General features: G+C 40.5%; 1 protein-coding gene across 1 annotated transcript in view; it reads right to left on the bottom strand.

The window, feature by feature from the left end:
- The window catches only part of LOC127047388 (EF-hand calcium-binding domain-containing protein 6-like), a 108822-nt gene that overhangs the window by 82039 nt on the left and 6775 nt on the right, over positions 1 to 20008 (bottom strand). Inside the window, exons 2-10 of the mRNA XM_050945503.1 lie at positions 14996 to 15105; positions 13968 to 14068; positions 13655 to 13732; positions 9075 to 9251; positions 8371 to 8505; positions 6916 to 7016; positions 5988 to 6130; positions 4510 to 4706; positions 1700 to 1807 (exon numbers count right to left, since the gene is read on the bottom strand). Coding sequence (XP_050801460.1) covers positions 1700 to 1807; positions 4510 to 4706; positions 5988 to 6130; positions 6916 to 7016; positions 8371 to 8505; positions 9075 to 9251; positions 13655 to 13732; positions 13968 to 14068; positions 14996 to 15105 — 1150 coding nt within the window. The remainder of the gene's footprint in view (positions 1 to 1699; positions 1808 to 4509; positions 4707 to 5987; positions 6131 to 6915; positions 7017 to 8370; positions 8506 to 9074; positions 9252 to 13654; positions 13733 to 13967; positions 14069 to 14995; positions 15106 to 20008) is intronic.

The raw sequence follows: 20008 nt of genomic DNA on the forward strand, positions 1-20008 counted from the left end.
TAAGGGGCAAACCTTGCCTCTTCTTCCACAAGTGTGCAAGGCCCTGCCACAGGAGAAGTGGTCTGGCTGCACTGTGCACAAATGGGGCATGACTTGAGGAGTGCATCTTTCAGGGGGTTCCTTTATGCACAGCTGCTACACAGAGAGTAGCAGACAGTGGGTCAGCTGGCAAGTGAAAAGAACCAGCGAATTTGCTGATTCCTGAATCCATTGGTCAGGGAAGGGTGCAGGCACCAGGAAAACTACTCCCCATGTGAGGCTGTATGGGAGAATTCCTATTTCCTTTGCCTCTCAGCTCTCAAGGAACTCCCCGATGCATATTCAGACTAGTCCGACTTTGCTGGAGACAGGATTTAGGGCAATGACTACTTTTCATGTATAGTTGAAGTAGTAAGTTATTTTTTTGTCAAGGTCCAAATTTCATGGTCAAGGTATAGTCAAGGGTCAGACATCACAGGAAAAAAACCCAACAATAATGATAATAATAAGTAAATAAAAAGACTTTGGGGTTCAAAAGCATCTGGCTATCTGGATTTGTTCCGCAGTCTGTCTATTGATTACCTGAGTATATGGCATATCAGTTGCAAACCTTCAATGACTTGGATCTTAACAGAATGCACCAGTGAATCATTTAAAAGGCGCACTGTCAAGAGTTACAGGCTAAACTGTGATTTTAATGGTTTGTCTATGACTGAACACAAATCCATCAGCTCCCTCAAAACTCAAGGGCTGTAACACTGAGAGAGTCCCAGTTTCTAGCTGAGCTCCTGCAGCAATAAATGCAGGCCCTGGGATATATTTGTAGCTGTGGGAAAATCCCGAGGGACACCACAGCCTCACGTAGCTAAGGAGAGAGTGGGCATAGTTGGCTTTCCAGCACCCTCCTTGACCCTAGGGGCCACCAGCACAAGTTCTAGCAGCCTGAGGGAGTAATGGGAAAAGCTCTTCAGAACACAGAGCACTCCAGCCACACACTCTAGAGCGGGGGTGCCAGGAGTCAGTGATGCATAGCCAGCTACCCCAGTTCTACACCACCCAGAGGTTCACCTCCATAAGGAGCATCCCCAACTGGCTATTTAAGCCACCTTTCTGTCATCTTTACCCTGCAAGAGCAGGCAAAGGTGACAAAGCAGGGCTGAGGATCTGGCACTTCAGGTTTGCCTGCTCTCATGGGGACTGAGGGCACTCTGCACTTTGCAGGGTCAGGTCCTATGGAACAACTCTCACTACGAGGCAGAAAGGTCTACCAAATACATGTTTTCATGAAATAAACTAATAGTGGTCATTTCTTCACAATCACTCACACTTCTCTGAAAAAGAGGTTGGTGATGATGCCACCTTCTCAATAATATAGAAGCTAGTGAGGGGTCATTGGCTTTTAATGAGATCTTGATTAGCGTCTGGAACCCTTCCTAAGGTTCCAGGCCTGCAAAGGGATCTTATCTGTACAGAACCTCACTGGAGAGTCCAGCTGAAATCAACCTATTCAACAACAATGGAACTCTGCAGGGGGATCCACACAGTTCCACCCCACTGCAGGATCAGGGCCTAAAACATTGTCTCCTGTAAAAACTCCTTTTCTTTTATTCTAAATTTGTATTTCCAGTGTTCGTGGATTCTCTCTATTTTAGCACCTTCAATAGTTCTAGCTCACAATCTGTCATAAACAGAACAAGAAAAAATTTCATCAGACACTTACTGGAAAGTGGCCAAGAGTGAAAGGAATTCAGATTCAAACAAATTTGCCAACTTTGCCTCAATTGCAGTCAGAGTGGAAGCTGGGCTGATGCTCCCTTCACGATTAAATCTACAAAGGATGCAATTTAAAAGCAAGGATTAATACAGATATCACACATACCTTCTCTATTCTATTGATATTCCTGTGCTGCAGCTAGAGCTGGTCAAGAGATTTCTGACAGAACAGCGTTCCACCCAAAAATCCAGATTCAAGGGAACGAAAATGTTCGGTGACTAGCCAGCTCCCAGCTCTGGAAGGTGCCGAGAGAGAATAAACATGGAACAACACAGTGCCCTAACTACAGTCACTTTCCAAAGTATAACCACGCTTTTGAAAATAATGTACTAGCCCGCATCTCTCCACACACATTATGGCTAGACGGTTGGATCTGTGCTATTGTTCAGAAACTCGCTGCGGATATGAAATACTACAAACACACCCTTGGTGTGCTTTATAATAAGTCCATTTCAACAGCTTACAGGCTACCATTACTAGGATACCATCAGCGACAGACCACCAATGGATGGTCTGTTGGAATGTTATTTCTAGATGTTAGTTGGAGAAGTAGAAGATAAGATACTCCTCTGTGCTCAGGCTCTCCTGCACACCCGCGGGTTCTCTAAATCATGCTAACATTATTTTAGTGATGGCCTTCTGCAGCGTGCATGACTGAGGAACAGAAAGCAAGATAACAATTACAAAAGTTATATACGACAATCTTGTTTTAAGAGAAAAATATTAAGACCAAATCCTGGCCTTACTATGATGATGTGCATTCGTAGGTAGGTGAGTGATGATGGCTAAACAAAGAGCCCTGAAGTCATTATGCTAAAGCAGAGCAAAATGGGATTAGTACAATGGGCTTAAATCAAACCCCACTGACATCAGAGAGTGTTTTTCCATTTACTTCCATGTGCTTTGGATCAGCCCAGGGTGCTCAGCTATGCCCCCTACTGCTGTTACGAAGCAGAGTCATGTGCACTTCTCTCAATGCCCGCTGACAGGGTGTGCGCCTGTGCAAGGGCTCAGGCTCCATGCCATGCTCCCATTCTAGTAGACCACACCACTTTACGGCTATGGAGTGCCTCCAGACATGTCAGCCTACTCCTTCAGCTGCTCATAGAAATACTAGGTGTCTTCTGTCCTGCTCCTGCACAGGTAAGAATAAGGTCACCAGTCCTCTTCCCCCACCCAGTGCTCCAACACAAGACCTCAGAATTTTGCTCTGAGCAACAGAACATGACAGTACCTTTCTAAGAATTTATACAAACTTCAGATGAATCTGATGCAAGGACCAAAGGCCCAAGTGTTTGTAACCAATGAGAAGAGTAATAGATCCACATGATGAAACAATACAGAATAAAATCTGAATTAACTACGGTAGCTCCTTCCTATGTGTCTCCAACATACCTCGTCTTATTGGTTTATATTTTAGCTTGTAACATCTCTGGGCCACAGCATCGAGCATATTATTGGTCTGCTTAGCAAATAACGAACAACTGTAATGACAGCATTGGCCACATTATTTTGTTGTAAATACAAAATGGCGTTGAAGACCTTTTAAAAATATGAAGATTTGAAAAGAAAAATGGTATTATCTATTTCTGAAAAATAAACATCATTTCAATGGATTAAGTATTTCATTAAATAGGATCATGAAATAATTCATTTACTCCTGGACTGTTACTTTTCTGTTCACATTTTGTTAATGTTCAGCTGAATTTTGTGACAGTCTTTAAAGTTCTTCTGGTACTGAAACTCCCACAGCGGAGGGCAGGAGAACAGCACAGCGGAAGGATGGCTCAGACTGAAAAGGGAGTCTCTCCAAAAACAAAATGGATAGTTTTATTGTTTGTTAACAGGGTTATTTCAGGTTATTTATCTTGTCATGGAGGCAGTCTTTAGAGGCCCGATCTAGTAGTAGTAATCTCCAGCTTTCCAAGTCATGCAAGCTGCGGAAGGCCATGGCTTATGGCTCTATACCAAGTCACTTATTCAGGGGAAAAGTCACCCTGCTTCAGAAGGCCAATGTTAAAATAAACTTTGCATGCTTGAGAACTGCTCTGGGGAAAATGAGCCCAAGCAAATTTGCACACCTCCCACTGTGGTACAATATTCCCTAATGGTCTATATTCTACCACCCCTACTCCAAATGGGAACTAGGCAGCACATGAAAATTTCTACGGGCCAAGGTTCAGAATAACCTCTAGCCCTCAGTGGTGCCCAAGATGAGGAAGGTGCATTGTTCTGATTTAAGGGACTTTAAAAAAAAAAAACACAAATCAACAAAAACCTTTGCATTGAGGAGACCTTTCCCACTTACCAGAAGGGAGAGGTTCTCTTTTGGGGATGTGGAGGGAGAGGGGATCCCTTCCCTAATTCTATCTGCCATTTTCCAGGAGCATTGTAGGGAGAGAGGGTACAGTGTAGCCTTGATGAGCCCCACTGGATAACAGACACAATGCTGTTGGCCAGAAATGCAATATATTAGACTTTTAACTCTTTCCTGGTTGTCATTGTTGGTCAGGCAAGAAAGCCTCCATTTCACAAAGCACTTCATGAAAATTAGGTGCAGCCTCCACAGATGCAGAGCATAGGAGGCCTATGGAAATCATAGAGGCGGTTTTCAACTGGATAAGGGGCCATTAGATTGTATTCACTCTCTGGTCTGAGTCACTGAGCTTAATTCTACCTTGGGAAATTTGGTGCAGCTCTACCAAGCCATACAATCAGAGAAAGCAATGATAAATAAGCGACGACTTCATACGAACTTATGCTTGGGATTAGAGAGAATTTTGCGTGTGATCCCTCTGTCACTACGATCCTGGAAGTTCCTTAAAAGAGCCAAATAATTGATCCCAGTTTGACTGTTTTCAAGACCACATCTTGCCAGGAAAAGGTTAAAATGCTCCTTTTTGAGATGCATGTCAAATTTTTGTAGGATTGACAAGAAGGATTCTTTTCCCACCTTCCAAAAAAAAAAAAAAAAAAAAAAAGAAGAGAATCAGACTTCACTTTATTTAAATAAAACTTTAATATGCAGAATGTCACTGATGAGCTCTCTCATTACTTATTCTGTTGCATGATCACTGTATTTATTCAGTGTTCCAGGGCTACATTCAGCCACCTTACTCGTAATGGGCAAAAATCCCAACTCCACTGAAGTCAATGGCAACGTTTGTATTGGCTTCGGTGGAGCCAAGGTTTTATCTAATGAACAGTACTTTACTCCATGAGCAGTCCCATTGATAGGAGTTCTCCACTCTACTGTGGCTCTTTTATCCTGCTGTGGATCAAGTCCTGGGGCAGGCTTAGCTTAAGGCCTATCTGAAAGCCCCAGCATTGGTGGCATATCAGGAATGCATTGAATAACTATTATTTAATAAATCTTCATATAGTTTATTATAGGTCTGGCTACAAACATTGTCTTTGGTGCAAGGAAAAACTGACCTGGAGTAAATGACTGGTCCTTTGTGATGAGGAATAACCTGAATCTTGTTGTGATTTTTGGTCTTAAAGGCCATCTACCACAGAGATGTGCTCCCATGGGTGGCAAGATAAGCCGGAATGTCCGAGAGGACTGTCTGGGACCCTGTTTAAGGCTGTTAATGTGCCTGAACAGTTTGCACTTGGTGCAGTTGATTGGTGAAATGTAAGTTCAGAATTCATAACCAATTTGGAGTTTGTGCCCTAGTTTTTAAAAGTCTGCCCTGAGTTGGTACTTATACTCTTGGGCCACCATTGGGAACTTAATAAAAAGTGTCAAGAAAGAAAGTATAATGAATAGAGATTGCAAACACTTTGGGCTTGTTTGTTTGGTCCTCTCCTTTATACATAATCAGTCTTGCTAAACTGCTTGCCTTGGTCCTGATTTTCTAAATGTTTGGAATAAACACTTGCTACTCAAGTTGTTAGTGCCTATTAATATAAAAGGGACCATTTTCTTATTAGAAGCATCACATCCACCAAAGCCATGGATATAAACAATATTAATGGATACATTTTCCAGCAATTCAGCAACAAATGTGGAGATTACTGCTACACTGGTAAACACAAAGGACCAAATAATGCTCTTCTCGCTTATTTAAGTAACCCTACTGAGTAATACCAGCTGGCTGGTTAGTCTATTGGGGTTTGGATTCAACAGTCCTTGCTTCACATCTCATTACAGCTCACACAATGCCTCCAGATCATTTGCTGTGGGTGCTTCCCCACTTAGAATAGATTCACAAACTAAAAAGCATTTTACCTTGCCTGTTTTTTGTGGGTCATGTTTTTCAAATTCTTCTTTCATATTTCTAAATCCTTCTCTGAATTTATCTTTCAGCCACCTTTCTATGTCAAGTGAAGCTCTGCGTTCCCACTCTGCTTTTGAGATTTCTCTGCTTTGCCCTTCAGTTGTGATATAGAAAGAAAAGTTTAAAAATTATTTATTTAATATAAACAAAAAGAAGACAGGCAATATGGTGAGAAAAATACTACTACTCTAATGCACTGAAACTGTATAGTACTGAAGGAGTCAATGGATGGGAAGACAGCAGTAACTCTCTGTGATCTAGTTACTGATAAGCCCTAACAGTGGTGAAACAGCCATCTTTCTTCAATCAGTCATGCCTCCTGTTAGTTAGAGCACAGCCCAAGACTCAGTTTCCAGGTACTTTTTTTATCCAATTAAACTTAAAGACATCTCTTCTCTGCACCCTGTACAACTCCTTTGTTGCTTTCTTCACAAAGTATTTCTTGGGTGTAAATTTCATAAACTCCAAGAACCTAGGAAAGGCAACCAGCATAAACAACTATAAGCATTCTATAGACAATACTTGGAGGATCTAAATTACTTGTTGCGTTTAGATGCTATTCTGATAAGTACTATAGAAAAACCTCAGATAGAGAGAGTGGTGGAGAATGGTAACAGTAAACAACAAATGCGGTGGAAGATTTGTGATGTGGATACTTAGTCCAATAATAGCTGAACTAAAACCACAAAATTCATTTCACAGAGGCTATCAGACAGCCAACAGACAGAGTAAATATTTTAAGACTTGACTACTTCTGAGCCAGTTGTCTAGAGGTGTATCTATAACCTATCCCACAAGTGATCCATTTTCCATGACCATTTTTTTCTGATTGCCATGAAGGTTACCGAAAGCTATGGATTCAATATATATATTTTTTACCAGAAACTTTAGCATTGTTTGAAGATCCATTTCGGAGCTCAGCTCCTAGTTTTTTAAGTAGTATATCTCCTTTCAGAACCCCTGTTCCTTCTGTGTCATACCTGCAAAGAGCAAGAGGAGAAAGTCATTATCAGATTTAGCTTCCTTTCTTAGAGAATAGTTCGTGCTTCCTCTGCATTTGTCACCTTCCTGTGCACATCAAGCACTGACAAAACGTCAGCAGAGTCAACCCAATGGACCAGGTTTTTCCAACAAACCAAAATTGAACAATAGAGAGACAACACTCCCAGCTATCCCCATAATATTAGATAAAATAGAGGCAGTGGTACCTAGTGGTAAGCACATTAGCCTTCTATTGTAATATATAAAAGAATAAAATCAATAGGCCAAATCCTGAGTCCTCAGCTGACCCCCATTCCTCTACTTTCACTGACAGCATGGAGCAGCAGATGGGCTCTGCACCTCGTGTTCAGGAGTCATGATTTGACCTAATACCATATACTCCCAGTTATCTGAAACCCTATTATCTGCATTATCACTCACTCCCATGACAGCAAGGCTGCAAAGGGACAACGATGTGGTCACAGGGCCAGTGATACCCAATCCTGGCAGGCACAAGGGGCAGGGAAGGCTGCAGTCCTGGCAGGGCAAAGCAGAGTCCTCAGCAGGGAGGGCAGCATAGGAAGCCCTTGGCAGCCCCGCTTTCACAGGAGTGAGTGAGCGGATCCACGACTGCAGAGGGCTCCCTGCACTGCCTTTTTGATTAGCCAGACTCCCAATTATCTGAATAAAATCTGTGTTCCCCAGGCTATTTGGATAATTGGGAGCATGCTGTTATAACAACACTTGCACTTACATAGCCCCTTCCATCCAAGGATCTCATAGCACTTTACAAACACTGATAATTCTATAAATCAGGTTTATAATGGAAACTACAGTATGAGTGATCCTTCCTTGCGGAAGACCTGCTGTTATAACTATAGCGAACTACTGAAAATTCATGTGACCAGTATTTCTATGGAAAGCATCATCACGCTGCTTTGCAACAGTTAAGAAACTTCGGTGTTTGCCTATTGGATGCGCTAACTGGTTACCACATACTGGAGCAGACCCCGTTCTGCAGCAACTTTATGTGTGGAACTCCCATTGGCTTCACTCAGAGTTCTGTGTGCAGAGCAGCTGCAGATTAGGGCCCACGAGTGGTCAGTGGAGTCCTCTACCCTGTGTCTGGACTAAGCATCTTCCTTGTGGCTAATATGACAGATGAAAGTGGCTATTTGTATATCTTACACTGTCCAGGTTCTCTCCGTTTACCTTGTCCTCCCTTTATCTGGCCCCACACCAGCATCACACACATATACCCTCACAAGTCCACCATCTAACACCAGAGGGGTGCTCTTTATTTTTTTTTAAATGGGAATGAGAATATTATCTAAAACTTGAATCAAATATTACCTTCTCCAAAGCTTTTCAAACTCCTCATTTCCAATGTGAAAACCTAGTTTGTTAAGTATGTTCTTAAACTCAGGCATCAGAATCCTGATATCATCTGGGTTCTTCTCGGGCATCAGATCAGCAATATCCAGGGACCTATTTTCCAGCAGAAGACAATATAATCCTTGCCTTATGAAACTTACCCTATGCCTCCTACACAGAAATACCCCATTCTCTTACAAAGACAGAATTATTACATTTTGATTTAAAAGAAAAAAATTAATAAATCCTGCTATATACTTGGGGATTTCTCTACAGTTGCGTCATCCCTTAGCAGTGGAAAAGAATCAAGAAGGTAGGTTTGGTTTGGGTTTTTTTAATATGGTCCACTTTGTAAAAGGATGCTTCCCCCTCCCTCCTGATCCCATTATAAGACTTGGATGCTGTCAGGGTCAAGCCTGATAAATCCTGAACCTTTTACTAATGAGAGCATTTAACATTAGAAGAAACACATCAAGGGATGTGGTAAATTCTCCATCACTTGGAATCTTTAAATCAAGATTAGGTGGTTTTCTAAAACATATACTCTTGTTCAGCCACAAATGGTTGGGTTTAATCACTGGGGGAAGTTTCTGGGATCAGTGTTACACAGGAGGTCAGACTAGATGATCACAATGGTCCCTTCTAGCCATAAAAATTTATGACTGCTGTGGAAGTGCTCATACCTTTGTTTTGCTTTCTCTTTTAGTTGTGCATGCACCTGTGATGCAGTCATCATGATTCTGTCCCCCTGTCTGTGGTTGATGGGATCAAGCCACACTGGAGCCCCAAAAGTAGCAGGATCACGAATCGCTGCATATAACTCTTCACACTTGATAATGGCTTTGTCCTGTAGTTTAAGCCTGTTATAATGCAGGATTATGAACGTTTGTTTTCAGTTTGTATTCTCTTCAGTGACATAAAAGAGACAGATCACTTACTGATGGAGAAGCAGACCATACAAATCAAACCTCTTCCTTCCAACACTTATTTCCTGCACTACCTCAGCTCACATACAAAGGAGAAAGCCATTAAGTGGTATGACATATATATTAATACTTTCATTAAATACACTAAAATGTGTTGGTATTAACTCCATTAACATTCAACTAGTGATTCACTATGGCTGAGCTGCATGCAACACAACGGTGGAGCCTGGGGACATCTCAAAGTTGGCTGGCAAAAGATCGTATTGTATATGACTCAAAACTGCAGATGCAGAGCCTATCCAGCCTAGCCTGAGGAGTTCCCACTGCCCTATAATTAAATGCATCCGCACCACCAGAATAAGATTGTATTCTTTGACAGATGTCTTCAAGTTGCAGCTAATCCCCAGGTTGCCAGGCAGCAAGCACATCCCAACTGCCACCCAGCAGTTGTAATCAGCTTGCCTGTCCCTGCAGAGGTCACAGGAAGTTCCATATCAAGGGGTTCAACAAACAGTAGCCTCATGATGCCTGCCATGCTCCCTGCTCTACATAAACCCAGGAGGCATTCCAGGAAGTGTCCAGGCAACAATGTGGATCATTAGCTGCCATGTCCACACTGCATTCTCTGTTCCTGAACTCCTGGTATTGACCTTGGACCTCAACTACCACTCAGACCACAGAACACCCACACAGATCCTGATATCAGGTACTGACCTTTGGCCTGATCCTTGACCGGTCTCTGTCTCTGCCTGTCAGCCTGATTACTGCCCCTGATACTGACTCTGAACCTCAGTGGGTGTTCCTGCCTACTGAGCTCCTGCACTAGTCTCGCCTACCTTTGCACAGAATCATGACACACTCTTAATTTGTTAGTCTCTAAGGTGCCACAAGTACTCCTACTCTTTCTTCTGTACAGTTTGTAACAAGAATGATCATCTATAGTAGATGTAAGAGAACAGCCTTAATACAAATGCTGTTAGAATACCATGATCTGATCCTTCATGAATAATAACTCCATATGGCTCTAAACCAGGGTGAGGAAAATTCAAGTTGATATGGCCCACCCAAGAATAATTCTGAATGCTGCTGTTGCTACTGCATCTACACTTACTTTTAAAAAGGAGATATTTACTAGGGACTAAGGGTCTGATCCAACAGCAATAAAAGACTCCCACTGACTTCCGTGGGTGGGGTCTCAAGCACTATGTTCTTCAGTGTCCTATTTATAATATTCAGTGAAACTCTTGTAAGATGCCACTTCAAAAATCCATATTAAAAGTGTACAGTGGCAGACTGGATTGATCAAACAAAAATAAGTTGTCTAATTTGATCGGGCATGTCTTAATTTCCTTTTCCCTGCAAAATACAGACAAGTCATATTGTATTATACTGCGCTTAAACAATGCAAACTTAAATAAGAACATAAGGCTGGCCATACTGGGTCAGACCAAAGGTCCATCAAGCCTAGTATCCTGTCTTCCGACAGTGGCCAATTGCAGGCGCCTCAAAGGGAATGAACAGACAGGTTATCATCAAGTGATTCATGCCCTGTCACCCAATCCCAGCTTCTGGCAAACTGTGTTGCATGAAAAAACTTTCTTGTGTTTGTTTTAAACCTGCTACCTATTAATTTCATTTGGTGGCCCTTTGTTCTTGTATTATGAGGAGTAAATAACACTTCCTTATTTACTTTCTCTATACCACTCATGATTTTATAGACCTCTATCGTATCCCCCCTTAGTTGCCTCTTTTCCAAGCTGAAAAGTCCCAGTCTTATTAATCTCTCCTCATATGGAAGCCGTTCCATACCCCTAATCATTTTTGTTGCCCTTTTCTGAACCTTTTCCGATTCCAACTTATCTTTTTTGAGATGGGGCCACCACATCCGCACGCAGTATTCAAGATGTGGGCGTACCATGAATTTATATAGAGGCAATATGATATTTTCTGTCTTATCCCTTTCTTAATGATTCCCAACATTCTGTTCACTTTTTTGAATGCCACTGCACATTGAGTGGATGTTTTCAGAGAACTATCCACAATGACTCCAAGATCTCTTTCTTGAGTGGTAACAGCTAATTTAGACCCCATCACTGTATATGTATTATTAGGACGTTTTCCAATATGCATTACTTTGCATTTACCAATATTAAATTTCATCTGCCATTTTGTTGCCCAGTCACTCAGTTTTGTGAGATCCTTTTGCAGCTCTTCACAGTCTGCCTCGGACTTAAGTATCTTGAGTAGTTTTGTATCATCTGCAAATTTTGCCACCTCACTGTTTACCCCTTTTTCCAGATTGTTTATGAATATGTTAAATAGGACTGGGCCCAGTACAGATCCATGGGGGACACCACTATTTACCTCTCTCCGTTCTGAAAATTGACCATTTATTCCTACCCTTTGTTTCCTATCTTTTAACCAGTTACCAATCCATGAGAGAACCTTCCCTCTTATCCCATGACTGCTTATTTTGCTTAAGAGCCTTTGATGAGGAACCTTGTCAAAGGCTTTCTGAAAATATAAATACACTATTATCCACTGAATCTCCTTTGTTCGCATGCTTGTTGACCCCCTCAAAGAATTCTAGTAGATTGGCGAGTCACGATTTCCCTTTACAAAAACCATGTTGACTCTTTCCCAACAAATTATGTTCATCTATGTGTCTGACAATTTTGTTCTTTATGATAGTTTCAAACCAATTTGCCCAGTACTGAAGTGAGGCTTACTGGCCTGTAATTGCCAGGGTCACCTCTCGAGCCCTTTTTAAAAATTGGCATCACATTAGCTGTCCTCCAGTCATTTCGTACAGAAGCTGATTTAAGTGACAGGTTACAGATGACAGTTAGTAGTCCCGCAATTTCACATTTGAGTTTCTTCAGAACTCTTGGGTGAATACCATCAGGTCCTAGAGACTTATTACTGTATAGTTTATCAATTTGTTCTAAAAATATTTTTAAATGGAGCTACTCAAATAATCAAAACATGTATTTGTGACTCATTTATACACTAGTTGATAGCAGGGGTGGAGGGAATTATTAATCAACCATTAACCCCTATTATTTGCTCAGTTCTAATTGCAAGTAAACCTGAAATTACATACACAGAGAAGCAGACATTACAGTGCTATGGGATATCCACAGCTGTGAACGGATGGAAGACAACAAAATTCACACACAGTGCCTGAAATCGTTAATATAACACACAAATATTATTTCTCAGTAACTATGAACTTATTTCACTAGTGTAATGCAGGTTATTTGCCTGAGAACAAAGCTATGACTAAGGGAAGGGATTATATTACTGTCATAAATTACATTAGGGTCCTTAATCAATTTACAAATGGTGCAAAACAGAAGAATAAAATGAGATTCGAAAAGATAACTGTGATGAAGCTCACGTAGCAAGGAATAATTTGAAGCAAAAATCATAGGCTGGGGAATTATGGACCAGGCAGTAAAAATATAGAGAAGGCTGTGAAGGTTATGATGTGCAATACATTGAAGAGGAGCCAAAAGTGTGATGAAGTCATTAAAAAGGAAACAGCAATAGTACAATAGCAGGAATAATTCAAGCAAATTATTGAGGAAACTATTCCACTTTACTTCACGCTTGTTAGGCTTCCAGTTGAATTACTGCTCTCAGTCTGGCATATTATTTTTTGTAAAGAAAAATCAACTGAGAAGAGTAAAGAAGATGTTTAGAAAATAAGATCCAGGAGAAAATATTAAGAAAACTTACAGAAAAATCCAATGCAGTTTTCTCACACCCTGAGGGTATTTTACCGGCCAGAACTCTTAGAACAGTTAGGTAATTGAACAAGATGCCAAGGTTGCTTATAGAATCACCATCACTGGAGGTATTGAAAGCTCAACTTGACACCCATCCATCACAGCTAGTGTGGAATAATAAAATCCATCTTTCAGGGAGACAAACAGATGACCAACTAGAGGTCCTTTTCAACCCAAAGGACTGTCTGAAGAAGAATGAATTGCAGGATTGGCATCAGGAAATCTACTTTTAATAATTTTGCTTTTTAAATACAAAACTGCGCTTTCCCTCTTACAGTACAATATTTTTCAGACCATGTGATTTAGAAAGGTGCATCTGTGCTTTATAGTCACATCATCATATTGTTTCCAGTTTGAAAATACTGTACTATGCTGGCAAGTGAAGGATGAATTTCTTAAATAGGGAACAAAATTGGGAGAGGGGGACTATTGCAGGAAAACCAGGTCTACCATAGTCAAAATGGAAAATTTGACCATATTTATATTATAGGTTATGAATAGTGGAAATCTTTTGCTACCTTCTTTAGCTTTTATCTGATCGCATACCTTAGAAGAAGTTGCTGATACTGCTTGAAGCTGATATACCTTCCCAGAAATTTGGTCAGCATCATTAGTAGCACATCTCTATGAATGAATAAAAGTAAGAAATATATCTATAGTGTGATTTGATCCAGTCCAGCTCCATACATTGATAAAAGACAAAAGTGAGGGAATTGGGAGGAAATATAAAGTATTTCATGGTACTAAATATATGGGAAAAGACCACTGGCTTTGTTTCATACCTTTAGTGATATACATGCATGTGTCAAAGTTAAGTAACAGGTCCCAGACAATGCAAACTGCTGTGTGAGACACATACCTATTGACCTGTCCCTTGCCCTCAGGGTCATTGTTTTTGAACAGTTGTCTCATAGTAAAATAGCCTTCAGATCTCATTTTTTCACACAAAATGTGCTCCAGCTTAAAAAGAATAAATAAATTTGATACACATTCAATAGTAAATATACAAATAACACACATCTCTAATATGTACTTTTAACTCACTTTTTTCCTTAAAGTACAAAAAGAGGATGTCAACTGTCACTGACAAGATGATAAGAAATCAAGAAAGAATAAAGGTTCCACAAAGAAATGATGTATCTTTAATAACCACCTGGAGGGGCCGGGGGAGAAATACATTTTTCTTTTCCTGCTCAAGACTCTACAGAAAGTAGTTTTTTTTTCTGCTCAGCTATAATATAGGCTTTCAAGTACTGTTGTGCGACTGAACTGAGTGAACCTTATTGGATTGCCAAAATAAATATGACCTTTGCTTTCTGTGTTATCATTAAACTATGTGTTGCCAAGTTACATTTTGAGAAAACTACGAGCCCAATCCTGAAACCTTTACTCAGTCTGTATTCAGACAAAGTTTCCATTGTTTTCAATGGGAGTTTTTCCCCCACGAATGACATCATCATGAGGATGCCATTCAACATAGGTAAATTCGTTCTGGAATAATGGTGAAGGAGTGTGTACAATGTTTCAGAGTTTAATTAATACTTATAGAGGATGTTACTAGGTAACTGAATTATACAGACTTATGCTGACTGTTCTCTTCTGTTTGACAGAGACCTTCTAAAAATCATATCTTTTTAAAGGACTGGAGCTAGAATTTCCTGTGGAAAATATTAACTTATACTACAGTGTTCAGTTTTAAGTTAGGATATATAGTTATAACCTATCACTGTGCTTGGCTTTCAGGGCAAAAGGAGATGTATGTGTACTTCCTTCATGCCAGTTCACAGGGATTGTTGACTGAAACCTTCCTTGGTACCGATATAGCCTCTGAGTCAAATTTTATTCTACCCATTTATTTATATGGACTGTATTTGATTAAAATCATACCTCATCAACTTCAATCCTGAGCTGTGTCACAGGCTGAGACAGTAAACTGGTCCTGCTACTAGCCAAACTTGCTCTGCTTACTGCTGGGTTTCCAATGTCAGCTCGTTGGCCTGGGACATTAAAAAAAATAATCAGGTTTCAGGAACTATGAACAATGTATACAGGTAAAGAAAGCTAGTAGATAGGGCACAGAATTCAGTCACAGAGGGACCACCAGATCATCTAGTTGGACCTCCTGTATATCACAAGCCACCAATAGCACCCAGCACCTGCACACTAAACCCAACAACTGAAATTACACTGAAGTATTACAGCCCAAAGGAGACATCATTTGCCACAGGGAGAGAACAGGAGTGACCGAAGTGCACCAGTTCCCAAGGTCTCTGCAATGGCAGGGAAATGATGAAGTGAGATATGCCCAGATAATCCTGACAAGGGACCCACACCCACACGCTGCAGAGGAAGGCGCAAACCCCTCTAGGGAAAATTCTTTCCAGACCCCATATATTGCAATCAGTTAAACCCTAAGCATGTGATGAAGAACCATCCAGCCAAGCATCTGAGAGAAAGAAAGCTCAGTGCCACCTCAGAGCCCTGGCCCTCCATATCCAATGTCAGTTCTCCAGCTGTGGACATCTCCAATGCTCCACAGGGAGGAAATAATACATTGGAGCAGGAGGAAGAATACCTCCCTAGCCCCTGAAGCATGAGCTTTAGGAACATAAGATACAAACTAGAAGCGAGCCCCAGGGCTGTTGAGCCTTGACCTCTACTATCACAAGCAACCCTGACAGACAACCGCATTCATAAATTTGTCCAGCTCTCTCATAAAACTAATTAACTTGTTTGCCCCACAGCTCCTATTGGGAGGCTCAGAACCTCACCCTTCCGCTGGTTAGAACAGTCTTCTAGTTTCCAGCCTGAATTTGTTCATGGCCAGTTTACACCTATTTGTTCTTGTGCCAACACTGTCCTTTAGCTTAAATAGCTTTTCATCCTCCCTAGTATTTATCCCCAACGTATTTATAGAGAGCAATTATATCCCATCTTTGCCTTCTTTCTGCTACACTAATCAAGCCAAGTTCTTCCAGTCTCCTGTCAGATAAGCCTTCCATTCTCCTGATCATCCTTGCAGCTGTTCTCTATACCTGCTCCAGTTTAAATTAATCTTTCTTGAACAGGGTAACCACAACAGTATGCAGTATTCCAGATGAGGTCTTACAACAGCATTAATGCTTCTCTGCCTCTACTGGAAAGGGCAATCAGGAGACCTCAGTTCTAGTCCCACCTCTGCTACTGGTTTGCCGAGTGGCCTTGGGCAAGTCACTTATTCTCTTGGTGTTTTTTAAATTCCCTAAGCATATTCTACAGATAATGTGTTGCATTTTGCATTATAGGTATGTTAATAAATAGAATTGTAGATAAAAATGGAGGGCTCAAAAGGACCTGAAAAGGTTATCTAGTCATGCTGAAGACAGATCCCTGCAGGACGCCACTACATACATCTTCCCAGTTTAACAGCTAACCATTGATAACTATGCTTTCAGTATGTTTTTTCAAACAGTTGTGCATCCACTTCATAGTAATTGCTCTAGACCACATTTCCCTAGCTTGCTTATGAGAATGTCATGTGGGACATGCCAAAAAGCCTTACTAAAATCAGGTTATATCATGTTTATTGTTTTCCCCCATCCACTAGGCCAGTAATCCCATCAAAACCCAAAATTAGGTTGGTTTGGCATGATCTGTTCTTGACAAAGCCATGTTGGTTATTATTTACAACCTGTTAGCCTCTACATGCTTACAAATTGATTGATTGATAATTTGTTCCAGTACCTTTTCAAATATCTAAGTTAGGCTGACATATCTATAATTCTATACTATGTTTGCCCATTGCTAATCCTTTGAGTCCTCACCCATCCTCCATGAGTTTTCAGAGATAATTGCAAACAGTTAAAGAATAAGCTGAAGGAATCTTGGAAGTACTTGAGGATGAATTTCATCAGGTCCTGCAAATTTGAATACATCTAACACATTCTTTCCCTGTTCTGGCTTGTGATCCTTCCCCATTGTTGTCAATATTAAACATTAACTTTTTTAGTGAAGGAGACTAAAGTAAAATAGACTTTAAACACTTCTGTTCTCTTGGTGTCATCCATTATTAGCTTCCTTCATCTTTTTCTTTCTCCTAAAGCATTTAAATAACCTTTTCTTATTGCCTTTTATGCTACTTGCTAGGTGAAACTCATTCTGTCTCTTAGCTTTTCTGATTTTTCCCCTACAAGCTTGTGCTACACTTTCTTACTTGTTATTAGCAATTTGTCTATGTTTCCACTTTTTGTAGGATTCCTTTTTGATTTTCAAGTCACTGAGCTCCTGATGGAGCCATATTTAGCCAGCTCTCCTGAACTCCTTTTTCCCTTAGATTTTCTTCCCACAGGACCTCACCTAACAGAGTCAGAGAGTTTCTCAAGTCTGCTTTTTTTAAGTCCATTGACCTTATTCTGGTGGTTTCACTCCTTCCTTTCCTTAGCATCATGAAATCTATCATTTCATGATCACTTTCACTCAAATTGCCTTCAGCCTTTATATTTGCAAACAATTCCACAGGGTTAGTCATAATCAAGTCCCAGATGGCTGACACCTGCTTACTTCCTCCATCTTCTGAAACAAGAAGTTGTTCCCAACACATTCCAAGAACCAATGGGAGATTTTTTGTTTTGCCATATTACTTTTCCAACAGATGTCTGGGTAGCTACTAAAATTCCCTATTACTTTCTGGTTTTGGATTTTTCTGTTATTTGTTCTAGAAATACCTCCTCCACCTCCCCCTTGGATTTGGTGATCTGTCGCAGACACCTACCATGAGGTCAACCCTATTTTTTTCCTCTTTTACCTTCACCCAGAGACTTTCATCTGGTCTGCCACTCACCTTCTCACAGATTCATAGACTTTATGGTCAGAAGGGAGCATCATCTAGTCTGACCTCCTGTATATCCTTCTGGACCACAGAACAAGTGAATACATTCTTCATGTACAATGCAGCTACTTCTCCCTTTTCTCACTGCCTGTCCTTCCTGAACAAGCTATACCCTCTATACTAATATTCCAGTCAAGAGATTTATTCAATCAATTCTCTGTGATGTCAACTGCATTAGAATGTTGCTTGTGCACTAAGAGTTTCACTTCTTCTTGTTTATTCCCAATATTCCTTGCATTCGTGTACAGAGAACTAAGATGCCAAATAGATTCTCCAACTCATTTCCATCTTGTTGCTTCTATATAGGGCTCTCACTTATAAATAGTTTACAAAGAGTTAATAAATTAGTAGCAGATGTTTTAACAAAGGGTAAATCAATGGTGACAGATTGTTATGGAACCTAACAGGTCAACAGGTTGCTTGTATCCATCTATAATGACTTACACTGATGTGCTTATAACCATCTATAACACTTAGTACTCATGTCTATAATGTGCTTATAATAGCCATTATTTATTAATCCATTATAAACTATAATAATACCAAAAGGTGACCACATAGGGATTCTTCCCCTCCTTTATAAGGGTCTATGGATTAAAAGTTCTAGATCTGAACACTGTTGTGATTTTATTATTAACAGCTACATGTTATCAAATGTTTTACTGTACATTATACTTGGGGACAAGAAGGGGTGAAGTTCTGGAACAGCCTTTCAAGGGGAGTAATGGGGGCAAAAGACATATCTGGCTTCAAGACTAAGCTTGATAAGTTTGTGGAGGGGATGGTATGATGGGATAGCCTAATTTTGGCAATTAATTGATCTTTGATTATTAGCAGGTAAATATGCCCAATGGTCTGTGATGGGATGTTAGATGAGGTAGGATCTGAGTTACTACAGAGAATTCTTTCCTGGGTGCTGGCTGGTGAGTCTTGCCCACATGCTCAGGGTTCAACTGATTGCCATATTTGGGGTTGGGAAGGAATTTTCCTCCAGGGAAGATTGGCAGAGGCCCTGGAGGTTTTTCGCCTTCCTCTGCAGCGTGGGGCACGCGTCACTTGCTGGAGGAGTCGCTGCACCTTGAAGTCTTTAAACCACGATGTGAGGACTTCAATAACTCAGACATAGGTTAGGGGTTTGTTACAGGAGTGGGTGGGTGAGATTCTGTGGCCTGCATTGTGCAGGAGGTCAGACTAGATGACCATAATGGTCCCTTCTGACCTTAAGTCTATGAATCTATGAATAACCTGAAAACAAAGACTATTCATGCCAATCTAATTCTTCAAATAGCTGATGTAGAAGAAATAAATGACTAGCTGAGTCTATAGTTTTTCCACCAAAATACGAACCACATTTGAGATGTCACAAAGGACTAGAAACAGGGAAGTGAAACTTTGAAAAATGAATGAAAAAAAATGAAGAAGATGTGGAACAAACTATTGTCCTCAAATGCTATGCATAGGATTCAGGGTACATTATTCACAACACAGGAGCATTCCTAATGGGATGAAAAAGCAGCAGCAGTGGAGCACTAGTGCTCTTTTCAGATCAATTCTCTTCAGGTTCTTATATCATGTTCCTTACTCTTTTCTTGCTTTCTCCTCTCCTGTCTCATGTAGCTCAGCCACAAATGAAATAACTGAAGTAATGAAAAAAATAAACCATTTTATTAGCCTTGATTCAGTTGCTTTGGTGAGGGCAATCCTTAAACACAACAGAACATGTTCAGTCAAGCCATTTGCTTAGATTACTGGTTCAGCCAAAAGGGAATGTCAAAAGAATAATGTGTATAACCAACAACAAAACGAGACAATACTAAGATATTTGGAAACAGGCCTTTCCCATGCTTTTAGATCCTTACTTTATGCTAAACCTGTCAAGATTTGGTCACTTTGGGGATCATACTTAACTCAAGGTATTGGTCAATATGCTGCATTCAGAATATTGAAATGTCAAAGGCACAATTTTGCACATGTATACCCTGATTTGCATGCACTGAGAGTATGACTTCACTTATGTGCTATTGCAGGCTGAT

The sequence above is a fragment of the Gopherus flavomarginatus genome, chromosome 3 (genome assembly GCF_025201925.1).
Source record: "Gopherus flavomarginatus isolate rGopFla2 chromosome 3, rGopFla2.mat.asm, whole genome shotgun sequence".
Classification (NCBI taxonomy): domain Eukaryota; kingdom Metazoa; phylum Chordata; order Testudines; family Testudinidae; genus Gopherus; species Gopherus flavomarginatus.